Source organism: Choloepus didactylus, chromosome 6 (assembly GCF_015220235.1).
Source record: "Choloepus didactylus isolate mChoDid1 chromosome 6, mChoDid1.pri, whole genome shotgun sequence".
Taxonomy (NCBI): domain Eukaryota; kingdom Metazoa; phylum Chordata; class Mammalia; order Pilosa; family Megalonychidae; genus Choloepus; species Choloepus didactylus.
Window position 1 is genome coordinate 123,847,462 of NC_051312.1, and position 25,793 is coordinate 123,873,254.

At 38.6% G+C, this 25,793-nt stretch overlaps 1 protein-coding gene across 1 annotated transcript in view; it reads left to right on the forward strand.

Moving 5' to 3' along the window:
• CUL5 (cullin 5) overlaps window positions 1–25,793 on the forward strand; it is a 163,341-nt gene that overhangs the window by 22,576 nt on the left and 114,972 nt on the right. Inside the window, exon 2 of the mRNA XM_037841325.1 lies at window positions 15,590–15,699. Within this exon, the coding sequence (XP_037697253.1) occupies window positions 15,590–15,699 (110 nt within the window). The remainder of the gene's footprint in view (window positions 1–15,589; window positions 15,700–25,793) is intronic.

The window sequence follows — 25,793 nt, forward strand, 5'->3', positions numbered from 1 at the left end:
ATTCCTAGGTACTTGATTTTTTTAGTTGCTATTGAAAATGGTATCTTTTTCTTGAGTGTCTCTTCAGTTTGTTCATTTCTAGCATATAGAAACATTACTGACTTATGTGCATTAATCTTGTATCCCGCTAGTTTGCTAAATTTGTTTATTAGCTCTAGTAGCTGTATCGTCGATTTCTCAGGGTTTTCTAGATATAAGATCATATCATCTGCAAACAATGACAGTTTTACTTCTTCTTTTCCAATTTGGATGCCTTTTATTTCTTTGTCTTGCCGGATTGCCCTGGCTAGCACTTCCAGCACAATGTTGAATAACAGTGGTGACAGCGGGCATCCTTGTCTTGTTCCTGATCTTAGAGGGAAGGCTTTCAGTCTCTCACCATTGAGTACTATGCTGGCTGTGGGTTTTTCATATATGCTCTTTATCATGTTGAGGAAGTTTCCTTCAATTCCTACCTTTTGAAGTGTTTTTATCAAAAAGGGATGTTGGATTTTGTCAAATGCTTTTTCAGCATCTATTGAGATGATCAATTGATTTTTCCCTTTCGAGTTTTTAATGTGTTGTAATACACTGATTGATTTTCTTATGTTGAACCATCCTTGCATGCCTGGAATGAACCCCACTTGGTCATGGTGTATGATTTTTTTAATGTGTCTTTGGATTCGATTTGCAAGTATTTTGTTGAGGATTTTTGCATCTATATTCATTAGGGAGATTGGCCGGTAGTTTTCCTTTTTTGTAGCATCTTTGCCTGGTTTTGGTATTAGATTGATGTTAGCTTCATAAAATGAGTTAGGTAGTGTTCCATTTTCTTCAATGTTTTGAAAGAGTTTGAGTAAGATTGGTGTCAGTTCTTTCTGGAAAGTTTGGTAGAATTCCCCTGTGAAGCCATCTGGCCCTGGGCATTTATTTGTGGGAAGATTTTTGATGACTGATTGGATCTCTTTGCTTGTGATGGGTTGGTTGAGGTCTTCTATTTCTTCTCTGGTCAGTCTAGGTTGTTCATATGTTTCCAGGAAATTGTCCATTTCTTCTACATTGTCCAGTTTGTTGCCATACAGTTCTTCATAATATCCTCTTATAATTTTTTTAATTTCTTCAGGATCTGCAGTTATGTCACCTTTTTCATTCATTATTTTGTTTATATGGGTCTTCTCTCTTTTTGATTTTGTCAGTCTAGCTAGGGGCTTGTCAATCTTGTTGATCTTCTCAAAGAACCAACTTTTGGTGATATTTATCCTCTCTATTGTTTTTTTGTTCTCTATGTCATTTATTTCTGCTTTAATCCTTGTTATTTCTTTTCTTCTACTTGGTTTAGGATTGGTTTGCTGTTCATTTTCTAGCTTCTTCAGTTGATCCATTAGTTCTTTGATTTTGGCTCTTTCTTCCTTTTTAATATATGCGTTTAGTGCTATAAATTTCCCCCTTAGCACTGCTTTTGCTGCATCCCATAGGTTTTGGTATGTTGTGTTCTCATTTTCATTCGTCTCTATATATTTAGCAATTTCTCTTGCTATTTCTTCTTTAACCCACTGATTGTTTAGGAGTGTGTTGTTTAACCTCCAGGTATTTGTGAATTTTCTAAGTCTCTGATGGTTATTGACTTCTAATTGTATTCCATTGTGGTCAGAGAATGTGCTTTGAATAATTTCAATCTTTTTAAATTTATTGAGGCTTGTTTTATGTCCCAGCATATGATCTATTTTGGAGAAAGTTCCATGAGCACTAGAAAAGTATGTGTATCCTGGTGATTTGGGATGTAATGTCCTGTATATGTCTGTTAAATCTAATTCATTTATCAGATTGTTTAGGTTTTCAGTTTCCTTATTGGTCTTCTGTCTGGTTGATCTATCTATAGGAGAGAGTGATGTGTTGAAGTCTCCCACAATTATTGTGGAAACATCAATTGCTTCCTTTAGTTTTGCCAGTGTTTCTCTCATGTATTTTTTGGCAACTTGATGAGGTGCATAGACATTTACGATTGTTATTTCTTCTTGCTGAATTGCCCCTTTTATTAGTATGTAGTGGCCTTCTTTGTCTCTCAAAACATCCCTGCATTTGAAGTCTATTTTATCTGAGATTAATATTGCTACACCTGCTTTCTTTTGGCTGTAGCTTGCATGAAATATTTTTTTCCATCCTTTCACTTTCAGTTTCTTTGTGTCCCTGTGTCTAAGATGAGTCTCTTGTATGCAACATATTGATGGTTCATTTTTTTTTATCCATTCTGCGAATCTATATCTTTTAATTGGGGAGTTTAATCCATTTACATTCAACGTTATAACCGTGAAGTCATTTCTTGAATCGGCCATCTTATCCTTTGGTTTATGTTTGCCATATTTTTCCCTCTCTCTATTAATATCCTTTATTGTACCCATACCGAATCTCTTTAGTACTGAACCTTTCTCCAAGTCTCTCTGTCGTTTCTTTGTTTCTCTGTCTGTAGGGCTCCCTTTAGTATCTCCAGTAGGGCAAGTCTCTTGTTAGCAAATTCTCTCAGCATTTGTTTGTCTGTGAAAAATTTAAGCTCTCCCTCAATTTGAAGGAGAGCTTTGCTGGATAAAGTATTCTTGGCTGGAAATTTTTCTCACTCAGAATTTTAAATATATCGTGCCACTGCCTTCTTGCCTCCATGGTGACTGCTGAGTAGTCACTACTTAGTCTTATGCTGTTTCCTTTGCATGTGGTGAATTGCTTTTCTCTTGCTGCTTTCAGAACTTGCTCCTTCTCTTCTGTGTTTGACAGTGTGATCAGTATATGTCTCGGAGTGGGTTTATTTGGATTTATTCTATTTGGAGTTCGCTGAGCATTTATGATTTGTGTATTTATGTTGTTTAGAAGATTTGGGAAGTTTTCCCCAACAATTTGTTTGAATACTCTTCCTAGACCTTTACCCTTTTCTTCCCCTTCTGGGACACCAATGAGTCTTATATTTGGACGTTTCATATCATCTATCATATCCCTGAGGTCCATTTCGATTTTTTTCAATTTTTTTCCCCATTCTTTCTTTTATGCTTTCATTTTCCATTCTGTCATCTTCCAGGTCACTAATTCGTTGTTCAACTTCCTCTAGTCTTGTACTATGAGTGTCCAGAGTCTTTTTAATTTGGTCAACAGTTTCTTTAATTTCCATAAGATCATCCATTTTTTTATTTGGTCTTGCAATGTGTTCTTTATGCTCTTCTAGAGTCTTCTTGATTTCCTTTATATCCCGTACTGTGGTCTCGTTCATCTTTAGTTCTTTGAGTAGCTGCTCTAGGTGCTGTGTCTCTTCTGGTCTTTTGATTTGGGTGCTTGGGCTTGAGTTATCCATATCGTCTGGTTTTTTCATATGCTTTATAATTTTCTGTTGTTTTTGGCCTCGTTGCATTTGCTGACCTTGATAGGGTTCTTTTAGGGTTTGTAGACCTATTGAAGTCCTTATCTCTAATTTATCAGATCTACAGCTTCGTGGAGTACACTTTCTCTAACTAACCAGCAGGTGGCGTCCACGAGCCACCTGTTCTCCACAAGCCAGTTCTCCCTTGCTTAGCCTTTTTGGTGAGTGGGGGAGTGAGTCTTGTGGGGCCCAATTGGTGTACCAAGCTTGCGTGTATAGTTGCTGTTGCCTGCCCTGTATGTGGGGTGTGTTTCTGGGCAGTCGGGGAGGGGGGGGTGGCCCTAACAATCAAATCTCCCTGGTGATCCTAGAGTTTTAAAGCTGCTGCAATAGTCTAATCCTTCAGTTCAGTCCTGCCACAGTTTGTCTCTGCCACTGACCCACAAGTCCTTGGTATTGGCGTATGGCTCCTGAGACTTTCAAGTGGTCCCCTCTTCCAGGCCGTGCACCCCGGGTCCTCTGTTGAGGGATGACTGTGCTATGTCACAGGTGAGTGCCGTCCCCACAGGGCAGTTCTGGGCTGCTGGGCTGTGTAGGGAGGTTCCCAGTCTGCTCAAATGATGGCTGAGTGGGGCTTTGTTAATTCACACTGCTCTACCTTCCCAACTCTGGGACAATCAGCTGAGGTTGCAGGGAAGGCTAATGTCCACGCCCAGTTTTGTGGTGTGTGCCTGTTATTTGAAGCACTTCCATCACACTGGGTTGTCTGGGGCAGCTCTGGGCTGTGGGGCTGGCGATGGGCAGGAGTGTTTCCTGTCCACCAGGATGGTGGCTGTGAGCGGACACCCCCCTTTTCTTGGGAAGTTATGGTGTTTAGTGAATTTTCTCAGCCACTGGATTATTGCCTTTTGTCTCAGAGCTCTCTTAGTTCTGCTCTTGACTTGACGTGCCCAAATTGAAAGTCTTTGAAGCTTTCTGTATTGGGCTTCTTAGAGTAATTGTTTTAGAAAAAGAAAAAAGGATTAAAAAAAAAAAAAAAAAGGGCCCTCCTCAGAGATCTAATGGGTTATTGAAATGCTAATAGACAAAGCAACCAGGGCCATTAAGGAAAGGTCCACAGGGCAGAGAGATCAGCTTTTCTTCGGGATTTGCATATGCGCCTCGAGGCCTGAGCTCCGCCCTTCCCCTTTCTGTGTTCACCAGAACTCCAAAAATCCTCTGCTTTTATTTTGGAGTTTTTCGTGTTGTTTTTTTTTTTTTTCTATACCTGTCTCCTCTCTGCTGGGCTGGCTGCTCTCAGATTCTCTGGTGTCTGGTCTCAGTCTATCTATGGTTGGAGTTTGGATCAGTAGAATGAGTTTCCGATAAGGGCTGCCACTGCAGTTCTCCCTTCTCCTTCCCAGAGCTGACAGCCCCTCCTCCCACGGGACTGAGCCTGGCAGGGAGGGGCGCGGGTCCCCTGGCTGCAAAAACTTATAGATTTCGCTGATCTCAGCAGTTCGACATTTTCATGAGTGTTGTATGAAGTATGCCCAAAGACAGATTGCTCTGTGGTGTCCAGTCCACGCAGTTCCTGGCTTTCTACCTACTTTCCTGGAGGAGTAACTAAAACATACAGCTCACCAGTCTGCCATCTTGCCCCGCCTCCAAGATTGTTTTTTTTTTAAATTTCTTCAGCATCTGTAGTAATTATCCCCTTCTCATTTCTGATTCTGTTTATTTGGGTTGTCTCTCTCTTTGGCTTTGTCAGTCTAGCTAAGTGTCTGTCAATCTTGTTGATTTTCTCAAAGAACCAACTTTTGGTTTTATTTATTTTCTCTGTTGTGTTTTTGTTCTCCAGCTGATTTTTTTCTGCTTTAATCTTTGTTATTTCTTTTTGTCTACTTGCTTTAGGGTTCGTTTGCTGATCATTCTCTGGCCTCTTCCATTGTTCAGTTTTAGCTTTTTGTTGCTTTTTCATATATGGAGTTAGAGCTATAAATTTCCCTCTCAACACTGCCTTCGCTGCATCCCATGTGTTTTAATATGTCATGTTCTCATTTTCTTTCATCTCTAGATATTTACTAATTTCTCTTGCAATTTCTTCTTTGACCCATTGGTTGTTTAGGAGTGTGTTGTTTAACCTCTGTATATTTGTGAAAGATCCAGTTCGTTGGTGGTTGTTAGTTTCTGGTTGCATTCCACTGTGGTCAGAAAATGTGCTTTGAATAATTTATTAAGACACATTTTGTGCTCCAGCATATTATCTATCCTGGAAAACATTCCATGGGTACTAGAGAAGAATGTGTATCCTGGTACTTTGTGAATGTAACAATCTATATATGTTAATTAAGTCTAATTCATTTATCGTATTGTTTCTGTTCTTAGTTTCCTTGTTGGTCCTCTGTCTGGTTGTTCTAGCTGTAGAAGAGAGTGTTCTATTCAAGTCTTCCACTATTATTGTAGGTGCCTCTATTTCTCCCTTCAGTTTAGCCAATGTTTGTCTCATGTATTTTGGAGCTCCCTGATTCGGTGCATGAAGATTTATAATTGTTATTTCTTCTTGGTGAATTATCCCTTTTATTAATTTATAGTGTCCTTCTTTTCTCTAATGACATCTTTGCATTTATTGTCTATTTTGTCCAATATTAGTATAGCTACCCAAGCTTTCTTTTGGTTGCAGTTTGTGTGGAATATTTTTTTCCATTCTTTTGCTTTCAAAATCTTTGTGTCACAGGGTCTAAGATAGGTCTCTTATAAACAGCGTATCACTGGGTCATATTTTTTAATCCATTCTACCTGTCTGTATCTTTTAATTGGAGAGTTTGATGCATTCACATTCAAAGTTATTACATTTAACGGAGTTCTGGATCCAGCCATCTTATCCTTTGGTTTTTAGTTGTTAGATCTATTTTTGCCCCCACTCTTTTTTTTTCCTTTAAGTTGCCCTTTCTGATAACTCTTCAATTTTGTGCTCTTCTCCAGACCTCTCTATTCGTCCTTTTTTCCTCAGCTGGTAGAGCTCCCTTTAGTATTTCTTGCAGGGCAGGTCTCTTGTTAACAAATTCTCTCAGTGTTTGTGAAAATTTTAAACTCTCCCTCAATTGTTTTTTTAACTTTAAAATATTACATTTATTTTTGTCTGCATCATTTCACTTCCCCCCAGATCAATTTATCTCAAGTACCTGATAATTCTAGTACTCCACATTTTAATGTTTTTATTCTATTTTGATTTTTTTTTTTAATTCCTTTACTTTTTGCCCCCATTTTTCTACTCATTTGCCCATACACTTGGTTAAGGATGTGTGGTACATAAGGGTGTGTGGTACATAAGGTTTTCACAATAAGCTATATTGTTATAGGATCATCTTCAAGAATCAAGGATACTGGATTTCAGTTCAGTAGTTTCAGGTATTTCTTTACAGCTATTCTAATAAACTAAAACCTAAAAAGGGATATCCATTTAATACATAAGAGTTACCTACAGAATGACCTCTCAACTCCATCTGAAATCTCAGCCACGTTGCCAGGGAGATTTACACCCCTGGGAGTTATGACCCATGTAGTGGGGAGGGCAGTGAGTTTACCTGCTGAGTCGGCTTAGAGAGGCCGCATCTGAGCAACAGAAGAGGTTCTCTGGAGCTGACTCTCAGGCACAGTTGTAAGTAGGCTTAGCCTCTCCTTTGCAGTAAAAGCTTCATAAGGGCAAGCCTCAAGATGGAGGGCTTGACCTACTAAACTGGTAGTCCCCAATGTTTGTGAGAATATCAGGAATTCTCCAGCTGGGGAAGTTTAATATTTCCACATTTTCCCCCAGTCTCTCAAGGGGGCATTGCAAATACTTTTTATTCTCTGCCCAAATTACTCTGGGATGTATGAGTGCTTCACGTTAACCCGTACAAACCTACTGATCTCTCTTTTGATTTTTAATTGCATGATTTATAAGATGCTTAATTTTATAAGTTGCTAAATATGTTTTTGGAAATAGACCTAGTTAAAATTAGGAAATATCCTTTTGTTAAGGGACTGTTATGATTCTCCATGTCATAGTCAAGAAAAGAAAAGGCTTGTATGTTCTTTCCATTGTTCTTTACTATTTGTTTATTTGCATATCCATCTTTTCCCCAAAGGAAAAAATAAAGAAAGAAATAAGGGTTATGGGAAATTGAAACCAGTAGAAAAAAAAAAATAGGAAGCCAGGCATAAGGTTAGTAGACAAAATGTTTGCCAGAGGATCACCAATCTGACTCTTATTTTCTCATTAGCCGAAATTTAGAAGATATCAAAGTTGCCATAATGATTCACTTAAGTCCATAAGGTAAAAACAGACTAGTTGTTCAGGAGAAAGGCACACCTAATCCTAGAACTGGTATTGAATTTTGAGTGAGCATCTCTTATGATCCTTATAAAAGAGTACCTGGGACATGTTTCTTACATACAGACAGTATAATAACTTTTAGAATCAACTGTGTTTGTGGATGTGGTCAGTCAGTGGTTCTTTTTTTATAATGCAATTTTATTGAGATATATTCGCATACCATAGTTATCCAAAGTGTACAATCAGTTGTTCATAGTATCGTCACATAGTTGTGCCTTCATCACTACAGTCAATTTTTTGAACATTTTCATTACTCAAAAAAATAAGAAGTTTAAAAAAAAAAAGTACCCAAAACATCCCATACCTTTCCTCCCCCCCCATTATTCATTTACTTTTTGTCCCCCTTTTTTCTACTTGTTTGTCTATACTCTTGATAAAGGGAGTGTGAGCCACATGGTTTTCACAGTCACACAGTCACACCATATAAGCTATATTGTTTTACGATTGTCTTCATGAATCAAGGATACTTGGTTGGCAGTTTTTCTCTTTCAGTATCTTAACTATATCATACCATTGCTTTCTTGCCTCCATGGTTTCTACTGAGAAATGGGCACAGAGTCTTATTGAGCTTCCTCGATATGTGATAGGTTGCTTTTCTGTTGCTGCTTTCGGAATTTTCTCTTTGTCTTTGACATTTGATAATCTGATTAAGTGTCTTGGAGTCGGTCTACTCAGATCTATTCTGTTTGGGGTGCGCTGTGCTTCTTAGATCTGTAATTTTATATCTTTTATAACAGATGGGAAATTTTCGGTGATTATTTCTTCCATTATTCTTTCTGCCCCTTTTCCTTTCTCCTTCTGGGGCACCCATTGCATGTATATTTGTGCACTTCATGTTGTCATTCAGTTCCCTGAGACCCTGCTCGTATTTTTCCATTCTTTTCCCTATCTGTCCTTTTTTGTAGGATTTCAGATTATCTGTCCCCCAGTTCATGACTCCTTTATTCTGGCTCTTCAAATCTGCTGTTATGTGTCTCCATTGTATTTTTCATTTCTTCTATTGTGCCTTTCATTCCCATAAATTTTGCCAATGGTTCTTTTGTTTTCTTTTTTTCAATTTTTATTTTGAAATAATTTCAAACATATTGGAAAGTTGCAAATACAACATAAACCCATACAGAGAAATCCAACACCTCCCACCCCCAGATATCCGTATCTACCAATTTTACATTTTACTACCTTTGCAGTACCTTTCTTTCTCCTTCCTCCCTCCCTCCCTCCCTCTCTCCCTCCCCCCTCTCTCTTTCTTTCAACTATATCTATTATCTTTCTGTCAATTGTCTACCTACCCATTTATCATTTTCTGAACATTTGAGAGCAGGTTGCCAATATCATACTCCTTGAACTCATAATGCTTCCATGTACATTTCCTATGAACAAGGATATTCATTTATGTCATTAACTTAACTGCAGTTAATTGAAGAAAATTAATATGGATGTAAAGCTTAAATTCTATATTCCAATTTTTCTTTATGCCCCCTTTGAGCTTTTCTCCTCCATTCTTAGATCCACTCCAGTATCATATATTGCATTGATTGTCATTAACTCTTAATTAACTCTTTTTTTAAAATTAGCTATATAAAAATTTTGTTTAAAAGATATACAATAAAAAACATTTCAAACAAACCATAACAAGGGAGTAAGAAAAAGACAACTAACCTAAAATAACTACTTTATTTCCAGCATGTTCCTACTCTACCCCAAGGAAATAACCTAATATAGCAACATTTCTGTGAACTTGTTCCTACCATACTGTGCCGATTTGAATGTATTGTGTCCCCCAAATGCCATTATCTTTGGTGTAGTCTTGTGGGGCAGATGTTTTGGTGCTGATTAGATTTGCTTGGAATGTGCCCCACCCAGCTGTGGGTGATGAGTCTCATGAGATATTCCCATGGAGGCATGGCCCCACCCATTCAGGGTGGGCCTTGATCAGTGGAGCCATATAAATGAGCTGACTCAAAGAGAAGGAACTCAGTGCAGCTGTGAGTGATGTTTTGAAGAGGAGCAAGCTTGCTAGAGAGGAACATCCTGAGAGAAAGCCATTTTGAAACCAGAACTTTGGAGCAGTCACCAGCCACATGCCTTCCCAGCTAACAGAGGTTTTCCAGATTCCATTGGCCATCCTCCAGTGAAGGTACCCGATTGCTGATGTGTTACCTTGGACACTTTATGGCCTTAAGACTGTAACTGTGTAGCCAAATAAACCCCCTTTTTATAAAAGCCAATCCATCTCTGGTGTTTTGCATTCCGCAGCATTAGCAAACTAGAACACATACCTATCAGGCATTAACAAATCGTAGTCATTTCTGGGCATTCCCAAAACATTAAATTTACCCACAGTAGCTTATCTGTTCTTATTGGGTTATCATTCCCCCTTCATTAATTGTTCTTCATCACTAGTCCCCCTACATTCTACATTATAAACCATTTATTTTAGGAGTGTGTTGTTTAACCTCCAGGTGTTTGTGAATTTTCTAAGTCTCTGATGGTTATTGACTTCTAATTGTACTCCATTGTGGTCAGAGAATGTGCTTTGAATAATTTCAATTTTTTAAAATTTATTGAGGCTTGTTTTATGTCCCAGCGTATGGTCTATTCTGGAGAAAGTGCTGTGATCACTAGAGAAGAATGTGTATCCTGGTGATTTGGGATGTGATGTTCTATATATGTCTGTTAAATCAAATTCATTTATCAGATTGTTTAAGTTTTCAGTTTCCTTATTGGTCTTGATCTATAGGACAGAGTGATGTGTTGAAGTCTCCCACAATTATTGTGGAAGCATCCATTGCTTCCTTTAGTTTTGCCAGTGTTTGTCTCATGTATTTTGTGGCAGCTTGATTGGGTGCATAAACATGATTGTTATTTCTTCTTGTTGAATTGTCCCTTTATTAGTATGTAGTGACCTTCTTTGTCTCTCCTAACATCCTTGCATTTAAAGTCTATTTTATCTGAGATTAATATTGCTACTCCTGCTTTCTTTTGGCTGTAGCTTACATGAAATATTTTTTCCATCCTTTCACTTTCAATTTCTTTGTGTCCCTGTGTCTAAGATGAGTCTCTTGTATGCAGCATATTGATGGTTCATGTTTTTTGATCCATTCTGCCAATCTATATCATTTAATTCAAGTTTAATCCATTTACATTCAATGTTATTACTGTGAAGGCATTTTTTAAATCATCCAGCCTATCCTTTGGTTTATGTTTGTCAGATATATTTTTTCCCACTTTCTCTTAATGTCCTTTAATGAACCAATATTGCATCTCTTTAGTACTGAACCTTTCTCCTGATCTCTCTCTCCTTTCTTTGTTTTTCTGTCAGTAGGGCTCCCTTTAGTATCTGAAATAGGGCAGGACTTCTATTAGCAAAATATCTCAGCATTTGTTTGTCCGTGGAAAAATTTAAGCTTTCTCTCAAATTTGAAGGAGAGCTTTGCTGGACAAAGTATTCTTGGTTGGCAGTTTTTCTCTCAGAGTTTTAAATATGTCATGCCACTGCATTCTTGCCTCCATGGTGGCCGCTGAGTAGTCACTACCTAGTCTTATGTTGTTTCCTTTGTATGTGGGGAATTGCTTTTATCTTGCTGCTTTCAGAACTTGCTCCTTCTCTTCAGTATTTGACAGTCTGATCAGAATATGTCTCGGAGTGGGTTTATTTGGATTTATTCTATTTGGAGTTCGCTGGGCATTTATGCTTTGTGTATTTATATTGTGTAGAAGGTTTGGGAAGTTTTCTCCAACAATTTCTTTGAATACTCTTTCTAGACCTTTACCCTTCTCTTCCCCTTCTGGGACACCAGTGAGTCTTACATTTGGACGTTTTATTTTATCTATCATATCCCTAAGGTCTATTTCGATTGTTTTGATTTTTTCCCCATTCTTTCTTTTGTTCTTTCATTTTCTGTTGTGGTCCTCTGGGTCGCTGATACATTGTTCAGCTGCCACTAGTCTTGTGCTATGAGTATCCAGAATCTTTTTAATTTTGTCAACAGTTTCTTTTATTTCCATAAGATCTTCTATTTTTTAATTTACTCTTGCAATTTTTTCTTTATGCTCTTCTGGGGTCTTCTTTATGTCCTTTATAACCTGTGCCGTGCTCTTCTTCATGGCTTTTATATCCTGTGCCATGCTCTCATTGTTTGTCTTTAGTTCTTTTATTAATTGCTCCAATACTGTGTCTCCTCTGATCTTCTGATTTGGGTGTTTTGGTTTGGGTTATCCATATTGTTTGGTTTTATCATATGCTTTAAATTTTTCTGTTGTTTTTGGGCTCTTAGCATTTGCTTCACTTGATAGGGTTCTTTTAGGATATGAAGGATTATTCAGACACCAATCTCTTAATTTGTCATATCTGCAGCTTGGTGGCGTACGCTTTCTCTAACTAACCAGCAGATGGCATCTGCGAGTCACCTGTTCCCCTCAACTCAGCTCTCCCCCACTTTGTCTTTCTGGTATGTGGGGGTCTGATTCTTGTGGGGTCCAATTTGTGGACCAAGTTTGGGTGTGTTGTTGGTGCTGTCTGCCCTGAATGTGGGTGTGTGTCTGAGTGGTAGGGAGGGTAGCTTTAACAATCAAACTTCCCACGTGCTCCTGGAGATTTAAAGCTGTTTCAAGAATCTAAACCTTCATTTCAGTCTCGCCACAGATTGTCTCTGCCGCTGACCCACAAGTCTTTGTTATTGGCATATGGTCCCTGGGATTTCCGAGTGGGTCCCTCTTCCAAGCTGTGCCCTTCTAGGGCCTCTGCTGAGGGAAGGCTGCGCTACGTTGTAAGTGTGCACCGACCCTCAAGGGAAGTTCTGGGCTGCCGGGCCATGTAGGGGCTTTCCCATCCTGCTGAAAGGACGGCTGAATGGGGCGTGTTTATTTCTCCCTGTTCACACAGCTCTGCCTTCCCAGCTCTGGGACAATTAGCTGCAGGTGCATGAAAGGCTATTGTCCACGCCCGATATTGTGGCATGTACATGTGTTGCTGGAAACACTTCCTGTCACACTGAGTTTTTTGATGTGCTCTTGGCTGTGGCTCCGGCGCTGGGCAGGAGCATTCCCAGCCTGCCAGGAAGATGGCTGCAAGGGGCGTGGTTACTTTCCCATTTTCGCTCACCTCTGCATTCCTTGCTCTGAGACAATTAGCAGCGGGTGCATGAAAGGCTATCTTCCATGCCAGATATTGAGGTGTTTGCACAGCCTGTTCCTGCCATGCTTCTCTGTGTGGTTCTTGCTGCCCTATCTGTAGCCGCTTTTGAGTTTTTTTAAAAAAGAACTAGTCCGCCTCCAAACGCCAACCCTCGGTTTCCCCACACCGCAGCGTGGCTGCTGGATATTCAGTGGCTTACTCATTTCAGAATGTAGACTCCCAGTTTCACCAAGTGCACGGTCCCTGTGGATTTAGTAGACCTTGTTCAGCTGATGCATCACTGGAACTGGTGTTCTGGGTCACTTTCTGTCTTTTAACTAGTATTTTTCATGGAGGTGTTTTTTTGCCCTCTCTCTCCTAGCCCCGCCATCTTAGGTTCTCTGGCAATTGTTCCTTCAAACTTTCGAGTTCTTCCTTATGTTTGCCCAATGTCTTCTTTATATCCTTCATCTGTTTTGCCATATCTTCCCTCTGCTTGTTGATTCAGTTTTTGAATTGATTTAGGAGATTTGTTTGATAATTTGTTGTTTCTATTCTTGTGTCTCAGTTGAAGTGTAAGTTTGTTCCTTTGACTGAGCCGTATCTTTGTCTTTCCTGTTGTGATTTGTAATTTTTTGTTGTCTGTGCATCTGGTTTCCTTGATTACCCCCATCAGATTTTCACAGATCAGATGGGCCCAGGTCTCAGCAGGAGGCTGTATTCAGTATCAGGTTTCCCTGAAGGTGAGACCTAGCAGATTGTCCGACTTTCCTGTGAGGTCTCTAGACTGTGTGCTTTTCCTATCCTGCCCAGCAGGTGGCACTTGTCAGCCAGTAGCTCCCCACTGGTATAAAGAGGTGCAGTGTATTTAATTCTCAGTGGATCCTGTCCAGGCCAGGGACTGAGGATGTCAGAAGCCAAGCTTAGGCTGTGTCTGTTTTTTTTTTTGTTGTTGTTTTTTTACTCCCAGGCTCTGGGATCTGAGTTCTCTGAAGGAGGCCTGCCACTTGAGCTGCCTTCCCTCCCCTTTTCTTAGGGAAGAAAAGATCTTTAGGGAATTGTCCCCTACACTTGAGTTTTTCCTTTGACTCTCTGACTAGCTCAGCTCCACCTTTGCTTGGGTCAGTGCTGACAGTTGAAAAACTGCCTGAAGCTTTCTCTAATGAGCTTCTCAGAATGAGAGAAAAAAACAAAAAGGCCTGTTTTCAGAGGCCATCCCCAGCCCTCCAGATGACCCAGCAAGAACTGGAGTTGGTACCCGGTTCTGTGTGCCCCTTTTCTTGGCACACACCCTTTTCCAGTATTCTGAGCTCAGCATACTCTAGAAGCCTCTGTTTTTATTTATGTATTTTTTTTTCCCTTTAGCCCTGCGTCCTCTCTGCCAGGATAAACCTCCGGGTTCCTATCCTGCTTGCTCCGGGTTTATCTGTGGTTGTAGCATGTATTCAGTAGTCCAAATTTGTTAATTAAGACTGCAGTTGGAGTTTGGTTGAGGTATATTCCCTTGCTCCCGACCGGGAGTGCTTTTTTTTCCCACAGCGAAGGTTTGCTGCCGTGCCAGTGTGGGAGGGGCCGTGCCAGTGTGGGAGGGGCAGCAGTGCCGCAGTTTGGGGAGCTTTACTTACAATTCTATGCTGTGATCTCAGCCATTCTACTTCCAGACTGGTGTACGATGTTTTCCGGTCATGGATGTTCCCCCATCTCTTGCTCCAGACTATTTTCTAATTATTCTTGGCTATTTATTAGCTGCTGTAGGAGACTATTAAATTCCACACGTCCCTATGCCGCTATCTTGCTCTGCCTCCTAGTCAATGGTTCTTTACCTTTTTTGGGTCGTAGACCCTTTAACATTGTTGTAGAGTTTCATCATGAATTTGTTAAATCTGCAGGTTCTGAACTCACCCCAAGAGATTCTGACCCAGTACGTCTTAGTATATGTTTTAGGAATCTGTATGTATAACCAGCACCACCCTAGTTGTTTTCGATGTTGGTTGTGTCAGACCATACATTCAGAAACTGCTTCTAGATATAATTTCAGGGAGGTGACAGACTTCATGCAGTCGATCTATGAACCTCAGACTAAGAAACTCTGATAGAAGATGAATGACATCTTCAACAGCATTCTTACTATAAAAACAATAATGAGTTTCGTAGGAGTGTTGGCGTGTTAGAAAGTTGTTCATTTTATTGAAATGTATTGCCCACACTTTACTTGAAAAGGGACAGATGAGTGTAATCCTGGCAAGTTCTGAAAGGGAGGAGAACCAGAAATATTTGAAGAGTAGTACTACTGACTGAGTAGTCTCTCTCGTGCTCTTTGGTAATATAATGATTGATGATTTTTTTTCTGATGTTGAACTACTTTTACATTTTCACATTCCTGGGATAACTGTGAATGATTATGTGGTATCATAATTCTTTTGATTTCCTAATATTTACTTAAGATTTTTGCATATGTTCTCTGGTAAGATGTTTTGTGCTTTTCTCAGCAGCTTGCTATTAGAATTTTGTTAGCATTATAAAATAAGATGGGTATCTTTCCATCTTTTTTTTCCCTAAGTTTTCAGAGTTTATATAGATTAATTAATTAATTTTTCTCCTTTGTGGTTTTCTTCCTGTGGTTCTTTGATATCAGATTAAGTTTATAGGAATTCCATTGTAAGAAACTGGTTCTCTTAAAATTTTGAGCCCTGCATTCTTTTAGCTACCTATTAAAAGAAAAAAATTACAGAACACATTTTCTTGATTTAACTGCATTTAGAATAAATTCGTTATTCTTTTTCTTTCTTTTTTAAAGAATAAAGGTTCTCTTCAATTTGAAGACAAATGGGATTTCATGCGTCCTATTGTTTTGAAGCTTTTACGCCAGGAATCTGTTACAAAGCAACAATGGTTTGATCTGTTTTCGTAAGTAATCCATTAATTATAACTTTTTGTTAACATAAAAGAAATTTTGGTGAGTTATTCCTGTACCATAATGGAATATAATACTCTAGATTAGTTCGTTTACGTGTTTAAAATTATTACTAGTTGTGGTGGGGATACCCAAGACCAACACCAAGTTCACTGATTTTCTAGGTCTCACAGGACTTATTTTAAGGTCGTACTCATGGCTTTGATTAATTACAGTAAAAGGATGTAAAGCAAAATCAGCAAAGGGAAAAGGTGCACTAGGAGAAGTCCAGGGGAAACCAGGTACAAGCTTCCAGATTCTTCTCCCAGTGGAGTCATATAGATGTGCTTAATTCCCCCAGCAACAAGTTGTGACAACATGTAGGAAATGTTATCTTCCAGGGAAACTTGTTAGAGATTCAGCACTTGGGATTTTTATTGGGAGGTAGGTCATCTAGACACTCTCCTCTTGGCACATACCAAAATTCCAGACTCCGAGAAAGAAAGCAGGTTTATTGTTTGTATGAACAGTTTATAGGCACAGTGAGCCACTCTTATTTTGGAGAAGTTTTATATCATTGGGGGGATCTCTTGATCATTCATGTTCCCAGGTGGCAGCCAGTGGCCAACCTTGCAAGCAAGCCTTTCTAAGAAAGCAGTCTCAGGCCTGCTAATACTAACTTTTTTTGGCCTTTGGCCAAGGTGTCTTTACAACAAAATTATTGGTAGGACCCCACACATCAGGTTGAGGCCAACCTGAATATTAATCATAAAGATCTATCTTAGAAAGCCAGATGGCTTTCTCCATCAGTTTCCATATGAATCTTTTTTACCTAGTCTGAGGCATCAATATAGGCATAGCACAACTCTGGCATTGCAGAGTTGAAGCAGTATCATTATAGTCAGAATAAGAAGTATAATCCCAGATGGCATACATGATACCCCTGGGAACAAAGAATTTACAATTGTTAGGGCACCCCAAAAAGGACTTCTAACAAATATAATTATGGGTTAGCAAGGTCTCCAAAGTGGCCTCCCATCGTGGAGGATTCCCAATCTAGTCTAATTATTTCTGTTCAGTCCTTGGTTTCAGAAGGACTGCCTGAAGGCAGTCAGTTACAAACAGTTTTGCTTATACCTCATGCCTCAGTGAACATCTAAGTAGGAGCTGAGGCCACTCCCTGCTGCCTCCTGGTCACTCCTGTCAGGTGTGATTGTGGTCTCAGCTATCAGTTTGAATTCATAGTGCTCAGAGCTGCTTGGCAAAGTAATGCTGGGAATTTTCCTTCAGGAGGAGGGGAAAGCGTCCAGGAACAGTTTTGAAAAATAAAGGTCATTAATGCCCTACTTCTCCCCTGGACCTCCTCAAGTGTTGGGTTTTGTATTTCTCCATTAGAAAATCAGTGTCATAGACAAAAGTACTGTCATTACTATTTCAGTAATTACAACTTTACATTTTTTCCTAGTCATTTTTATTTTCATTTAGACTTGTAAGACAGAAGAGCATCTTTAAAGAAAAACATTTTTTTTTTTACTACTTAACCAGAAAGACATATGTTTGGGAATTGGGTCAGGATGAAATCTGAATTTGAAAAATTTTCAAGATGAGTTTACATTATCTCCTACCCTCATTGTCCTGATCATTTATCTGGTAAGCAGCCTAGAAAAGATCACTTCTTTTCTGGGGATAGCTGCATTTATAACTAAAATGTCTTATTGGGGTATATGTAAGGAAAAAAGTGAGGGAAGTAGAGTCAGGTTATCAGTCAGTCGTTGTAACTTCAGCTTATCCAGAAAGCCAAACCCAAGTCAATATCAGTGGGACATCTCCGAGATGGGGTGGAGACTCCAGTCTGTAAAGAGTGGAGGGGTCACATTCCTTGTAATGTTTGTACCCTCTCCCAACTTGCAGCTTTTGGCAGGAATCACAAGTAAAGAATGCATGTAGTCTCTGTATCAGAAATATGGCACCCGTCAGCAGCTTGACTTCACATGGTTCCATCAGAGAATAAGTACTTTTCTCGGGGCATCTGTGAGTGACAGATAGTCCACCCAGAATCCACGATGTTTTCATAGTTTGTGAAAACTGTGAACAGTGTCCTAAATCTGTAACAGTCCTTGAGTCAAAGTACTGTTCATTGAATCTATGCCTGCCTTCATTTCAGCCAGCTTGTGCTGAGGTTGAAAAAGCTCCGTAGCAGACAGTATCTGGTTTCAGCTTAGATTTAGATCCAGGCAATTAGGGTTGTGAATTCGAGATTCTGAAAAGGCCATCACTTTTTCTTCAGCAGCAGCAAAACCAAGGTGCTATAGGGCCAGACAGCCATGTTCCAAGTCCAACTGACAAGTTAAACTTTCCTAAGCCCTTTTTACCTTGTCAGTCTTAAGAGTCCACATTGACCCAAGCAAAAATATAAACATCAGGCTGGACAAACATCAGCCTGTAAGGATCAGACATCTGATTTCACAAAGGATTATTAGCAACTAGAAACTGCTTTTTAAAACTGCAAAAGTGTATTTCCATCTAGAGATTACTTTTCATGTTGTCTTCCTTTTTCCAGAGATACTAATAGGTAAAAATCCTAACAAAAATCATCTGTTATAGACATTCTGTTTCTAATACTCAAAATTCCAGTCTCCTCAGCAGTGGCAGAAAGCAAGGAAGTTTATGTACCACTAATATTTTTTTTCCAACTTTCCTGATTGGGATGGTTCCTCAGCATTTATGAAATTACAAGCATTTAAAATTTTACCACAATTTTAATTATATATCCAGCATTTACAAAAGTAGCATTACAGTTGTTGGGCAATCCTGACTGGAATGCAAGGGGTGTGGAGGTTGTTGCAGCAGTAGCAGCTAGGCTGAAGAAACAGGTAGAATGGTTTTCTTCCACTCTTTCTTCCTGGTTTATCTAAGGCTTTGGTCTAGCACTGGGATCTGTTTTAGCCACTTTTTCTTCAAGCTTGGAAAAGAGAGCAGTGCAAACTTTTAACACTTTTGGTCCACCCAAAACTCACCTTTGAGAATTTGGGGGCTTTATTTCCTCACATCTGCAGGAGAGAACAAAAACCAATGGCTAGCCCAGGTTGTGTTGTCTCCCCACCCCCACCCCCCATCTTTTTAGCCAAAAAGCAGCTTGGGGATCCAGCAAGCCCACTCTCCTTTACCATTTAAAAATTTCATGGATAACTTTTACCTCTGAAAACAGACAGTAGCTCAGCTGCTGTTTCATGCTGTGGATAATTCCGTAGCCACCCAGGCACCAAAGGTTGATCATCCTATCTTTTTATCTTTCCTTTTCCTGAACAGTGTATGATAGATCATACTATCTCTTCATCTTTCCTTTTCCTGAACAATGTTTTTCAACAATCCAAGTTGTTCTAGTGAATCCCATTTCTGGTACTAGCTATGTCAGCAGCTCCCAAGACCACCCTCAAGTTCATTGATTCACTAGGAAGACTCGCAGGATTCAAGCATGTAGTCATACTCATAGCTACAGTTTATTACAGTGAACAGATAAAAAGCAAAATCAACAAAGAGAAAAGTCTCATTGGCTAGTCTGGGGAAACCAGGAGCAAGCTACCAAGACTTCTCTCCCAGTAGAGTCACGTAGGACACATTTAATTCCTCTTGCAACTAATTGTGGCATCATGTGTCAAATATTATCTCATAAAGATGTTCATTAGAGACTCAGTACCCAAAATGTTTATTGGGGGTTGTTCACTTGGGCAGCCTCTGTTTGGCATGTACCAAAATTCCAGACTCTCAGAAGGAAGGAGATGTTCAGCATAAACAATATTGTTTGCATAAACAGGTTAGGGCACAGTCAGCCATTCATATCAGGGAATGGTTGGAACCCTTCTGGAATCCAAGTTTCCAGATACCAGCCAACCAGCAACCTACAAGCAGGTTTTTCTAAGACTGTCAGTCTCAGGCCTCCTATGTGAATGCTTTTCTGCACAAAAGTGATATACTATATGAATGAGTTGTGGATGTTTGATGGAATAGTCTATACATATTAAGCTTTTGTGCTGATTTTCTCATCACATAAGAAAATAGCCTAATTTCGCCAAATCATGTAGCGCTTACTGCATTATTAATTACAGCCATGATTCTGCCGTGTTTAAAAGATAGCTGAGATTTTTTAAAACTTTATTGATAGCATTCATATATACATATATTTGAAAAATTATTTGATTAAACTGTTTTATGAAAATACGGTTGTGTGTGTTTGCTAGTTTGTATTGACAATATGATTTATCATCTAGAATAATGCTTGACTGGGGAAGAAGCATAGAGGGTTGGTCTTTCCTGCTTAAAGTGTACTTCTAAGCAGAAATTAATCTTTCTTGTACTTACTACAACAGGCAGTTCTTTTTTTTTTTCTTTAAAAAAAATATTTTAAAACTTATGGGACAGTTGGTGTTTTGGTTTGCTAATTAGCTTTAGCAAATAGCAGAATGCAATATACCAGAAATGGGTTGGCTTTTACAATGGGGGTTTATTAGCCTACAGATTTACAGCCCTGAGGTCATGGAAATGTCCCAGTTAAGGCATCAGCAGCATAGTATCTTCCCTGAAGACCAGATACTAGCAAGCTTGGGCTCCTTTGTCAGATAGCCAGGCACATGGTAATGTCTGCTGGTCCTTCTCTCTCAGGTTTTGTTGCTTCAACTTCTGGCTTTACTGTCTGTGGCTTTTTCTCTGAATTTTATCTTTTTCTCATCTCTTAGCTTTTATATGTGTTTTCTCCTCATGTAAAGGACTCCAGCAAGAGAATCAAGATTTACCCTGACTGAGGCAGGTCACATCTCAATTGAAATAACCTAATCAAAAGGTCTTACCCACAGTAATGGATAAAAAGAACATGGCATCTTCTGTGGCACATAACAGCTCCAAAATACCACAGTTGGAAAAAAATACAGTCCCCATATAGAGAACTCCAGCGTTCCCCCATCCCCCTGAGATATCCAGATCCACCAACTTTAACGTTTTGCTAGCTTTGTCATATTCTCTGTCTGTCTGTCTGTCTATCTATCTGAGCATTTGAGAGTGGGTTACACATATCTTACTCCTTGAACACATAGTATTTCCATGTACATTTTCTACAAATAAGGGTATTCATTTATATAATCACCTTAAGTACAGTAATCTAGTTCATGATTTTTAATGTTATGACACATTCCGTATTCCTTTTTTTTGTTCTAATAGTGTCCTTTTGAACCTTTTCTCCTCCATTCTTAGATCCAAGCCAGTATCATGTATTGCATTTAATTGTCATTATCTCTTGGTTTCTCTTAATTTTTTTAAACTGTGGAAACATGTAAGCAACATAAATCTTCCCATCCCAACCCCTTCTAAGCATACGATTCAGTGGAATTAATCACATTCGCAATGTTGCAGTACCCTCACCACCATCCTTTACTAGAACTTTCCCTTCACCTCAAACAGGAACCCTGCACTCATTTTGCATTAACTCCCTATGGCCCCTGCTCCCCACCCTTGGTAACCTGTATTCTACTTTCTGTTTGTGTATTCTCTGGTATTTTCTTTGTGGTTACCATGGAGCTTAAATTTAACAGTCTTGTTTCTTTGATACCAACTTAACTTGAATCCACTCATAAACTATGTTCCTATTCCTCTCAATCCCTCTGCCTTTATATAGTTCTAATAAAAATTATATATTTATACATTATGAGTCCAAAACCATTGATTTATTGTTATATTTTATGCATTTGCCTTTTAGATCTATAGAAAGTTAAACGTGGAGTTACAAACTAAAAATAAAATAATACTAACATTTATAATTACCATGTCATTACCCTCACTGGAAATCTTTATCTTTTCCTTTTGACTAATCTCCTTTCCTTTCAACTTGGAAAACTCCCTTTAGCATTTATCATAGAACTGGTCTGGTGGCACTGAAGTCCCTCAGCTTTTGTTTATCTTGGAATGTCTTAATCTTTCCCTCATTTTTGAAAGACAGTTTTAATGGATGTAGGCTTCTTGGTTGGCAGTTTTTTGTTTTCAGCACTTTAAATATGTGTTCTCACTGCCTTCTTGCCTCTATGGTTTCTGATGAAAAATCAGCACTTAATCGTATTGAGGCTCCCTTGTATGTGACAAGTTGCTTCTCTCTTGTGGCTTTCAGAATTCTCTCTTTATCTTAGCTGGTGAACAGTTTGTTTAAATTATGCTGTGATGTGGTTTTTTTGAGTTTATCGTGTTTTAAGTTGAGCGTTGAATATCTTCTGCTCGCTTTGGGTTTAGTTTATTTTTGTTTTTCTAGATCCTCTAGTTGTGCAGTTAAGTCTTTGATTTGAGATCTTTCTTCTCTTTTAATGTAAACATTTAGAAGTATCGATTTCCTCTCAGCACTACCCTTGCACATTCCGTAAGTTTTGCTATGTTGTGTTTTCATTTTTATTTGCCTAAGGATATTTCCTAATTTCCCTTGTGATTTCTACTTTGACCCATCGGTTGCTTAAGAATGCGTATTTAATTTCCACTTATTTGTGGATTTTACAGTTCTCCATCTGTTATAATTTCTAGCTTCATTCCATTTTGGTTGGAGAAGATACATTGCATGATATCAATATTTTTTAATTTATTGAGACTTGTTTTGTTACTTAACTTATGTTCTATCATGGAGACTGATCCATGTGCACTAGAGAAGAATGTGTAGTCTGCTGCCATTGGGTGAAGTGCTCTCTATATATCTGTTAGAGCTAGTTGGTTTATAGTATTCTTCAAGTCTTCTATTACCTTATTGATCTCTCTAAAAGTTCTAGCCATTATTGCAAGTGGTGTTTGAAGTCTCTTTCTATTAATGTACAACTGTCTATTTTTCCCTTCAAATCTGTCAATATTTGGTTCATATATTTTGAAGTGAATGTGTATTTATAACTGCTATGTTATCTTGTTAAATTAACCTCTTTATCAGTATATAGTGACCTTCTTTGTCCTTCATAACAGTTTTTGACTTAAAGGCTATTTTATCTGATATTAGTATAGCAACCCCAGCTCTCTTTTGGTTTCTGTTTGCATGGTATATTTTTTTCAGTCCTTTTAGTTTCAGCCTACTCGTGTCTTTGAATTGAAGGTGAATATCTTTTAAACAGCATATAGTTGGGTCTTGTTTTTTTTTTTAATCCTTCTGCCAGTCTTTGCCTTTTGACTGTAGAATTTAATCCATTTACATTTAAAGTAACTACTGATGATGCCAGGACTTTCTTCTGCCATTTTACTCTTTGTTCTTTGTAAGTCTTATACCTTTTTTCACACTGAATTCTTCTGTGAATGCCTACTTTTATTTTTAATTTTTTTGTATTGTACCATTTTGAGTCCCTTCTCATTTCTTTCTGAATATATTTTTCATATATTTTCTTTGTGGTTACCATGGGGCTTTAATTTAACACCCTAAATCTAAGACAATCATATTTGATTTGATACCACCTTAACTTCAATAGCATACACATGCACTGTTCCTATACCTCTCCATCCCCCTACCTTTTTGTTGTACGTGTTAAAACAAATTATGTCTTTATTCATTATGTCCCAAACCATAGATTTGCCATTACTTTTTATGCCTTTGCATTTTAGAAACTGTAAGAAGTAAAAAGTGGAGTTACAGATAAAAAATACAATAGTAGTGGCTTTTGTAATTACTCAAATGGTTACCTTTACTGGAGGGCTTTATTTCCTTATGCTGCTTTGGTCTACTGCCTAGTGTCATTTTCTTTCAGTCTGAAGAACTTCCTTTAGTGTTCCTTGTAGGGCAAGTTTAGTGGTTATCAACTCCCTCAGCTTTTATTTATCTGGGAATGTCTTAATCTTTCCTTCATTTTTGAAAAAAATATTGCTGGATATAAAATTCTTGATTGGCAACTGTTTTCTTGCAGCATTTTAAATATTTCATCCCCCTGCCTTCTTGCCTCCATGATTTCTGATGAAAAATTGACACTTAATCTTATTAGGATTCCCTTGTACATAACTCACTGCTTTTGTCTTGCTGCTTTCAGAACTCTCTCCTTTTACTTGGCATTGTACAGTTTGATTACTATATGCTGAGTGTGAGTATCTGAGTTTATCCTGTTTATAAGGATTTATTGGGCTTCTTGAATGTACATATTCATGTCTTTCATTAAATTTGGGAAGTTATCTGCTATTAGTTCTTTGAATGTTCTTTTACCACTTTCTCCTCCTTCTGGGATTCCATAATGCATATATTGGTATACTTGATGGTATCCCACAGTTCTCTTAGGTTCTGTTTGCTTTTCACAATTTTTAATTATGTTTTTTTTCTTTCTACTTCTCAGCCTGAGTTATTTCAATTGTCTTGTCTTCGAGATCACTGATTCTTTCTTTTGCCAGCTCCAGTCTGATTTTGAAACCCTCTAGGGAATTTTTCATTTCAGTTACTGTGATCTTCAACTTTAAATTTCTGTTTGGTTGCTGTTGATAATCTCAAGGAGATTCTCATGTTGTTCATTCATTGATTTCCTCATTTCCCTAGTTCTTTCTCCATGTTTTACTTTATCTCCTTGAGCGTATTGACAATCATTCTTTTTTTTAATCTTCATTTTATTGAGATATATTCACATACCACGCAGTCATACAAAACAAATCGTACTTTCGATTGTTTACAGTACATTACATAGTTGTACATTCATCGCCTAAATCAATCCCTGACACCTTCATTAGCACACACACAAAAATAACAAGAATAATAATTAGAGTGAAAAAGAGCAATTAAAGTAAAAAAGAACACTGGGTACCTTTGTCTGTTTGTTTCCTTCCCCTAATTTTCTACTCATCCATCCATAAACTAGACAAAGTGGAGTGTGGTCCTTATGGCTTTCCCAATCCCATTGTCACCCCTCATAAGCTACATTTTTATACAACTGTCTTCGAGATTCATGGGTTCTGGGTTGTAGTTTGATAGTTTCAGGTATCCACCACCAGCTACCCCAATTCTTTAGCACCTAAAAAGGGTTGTCTAAATTGTGCTTAAGAGTGCCCACCAGAGTGACCTCTCGGCTCGTTTTGGAATCTCTCTGCCACTGAAGCTTATTTCATTTCCTTTCACATCCCCCTTTTGGTCAAGAAGATGTTCTCCGTCCCACGATGCCAGGTCTACATTCCTCCCCGGGAGTCATATTCCACGTTGCCAGGGAGATTCACTCCCCTGGGTGTCTGATCCCACGTAGGGGGGAGGGCAGTGATTTCACCTTTCAAGTTGGCTTAGCCAGAGAGAGAGGGCCACATCTGAGCAACAAAGAGGCATTCAGGAGGAGACTCTTAGGCACAAATACAGGGAGGCCTAGCCTCTCCTTTGCAGCAACCGTCTTCCCAAGGGTAGAACTTATGGTAGAGGGCTCAACCCATCAAACCACCAGTCCCCTATGTCTGTGGTCATGTTAGCAACCATGGAGGTGGGGTAGGCGAATACCCCTGCATTCTCCACAGGCTCCTCAAGGGGGCACTACATCTTTTTTTTTTTTTTTTTTTTAACTTTCCCTTCTTTTTTAAATCAACTGTATGAAAAAAAAGTTAAAAAGAAAACAAACATACAATAAAAGAACATTTCAAAGAGACCATAACAAGGGAGTAAAAAAAGACAACTAACCTAAGATAACTGCTTCACTTCCAACATGTTCCTACTTTACCCCAAGAAAGTTACCTAATATAGCAACATTTCTGTGAACTTGCTCCTACTATATCCATCAGAAATTAACAGACTCTAGTCATTCCTGGGCATCCCCAGAACGTTAAATAGTTTATCTGTTCTTCTTGGATTATTGTTCCCCCTTCCTTAATTGCTCTCTATTGCTAGTTCCCCTACATTCTACATTATAAACCATTTGTTTTACATTTTTCAAAGTTCATATTAGTGGTAGCATATAATATTTCTCTTTTTGTGCCTGGCTTATTTCGCTCAGCATTATGTCTTCAAGGATCATCCATGTTGTCATATGTTTCATGAGATCGTTCCTTCTTACTGCCGCGTAGTATTCCATCGTGTGTATATACCACATTTTATTTATCCACTCATCTGTTGAAGGACATTTGGGTTGTTTCCATCTCTTGGCAATTGTGAATAATGCTG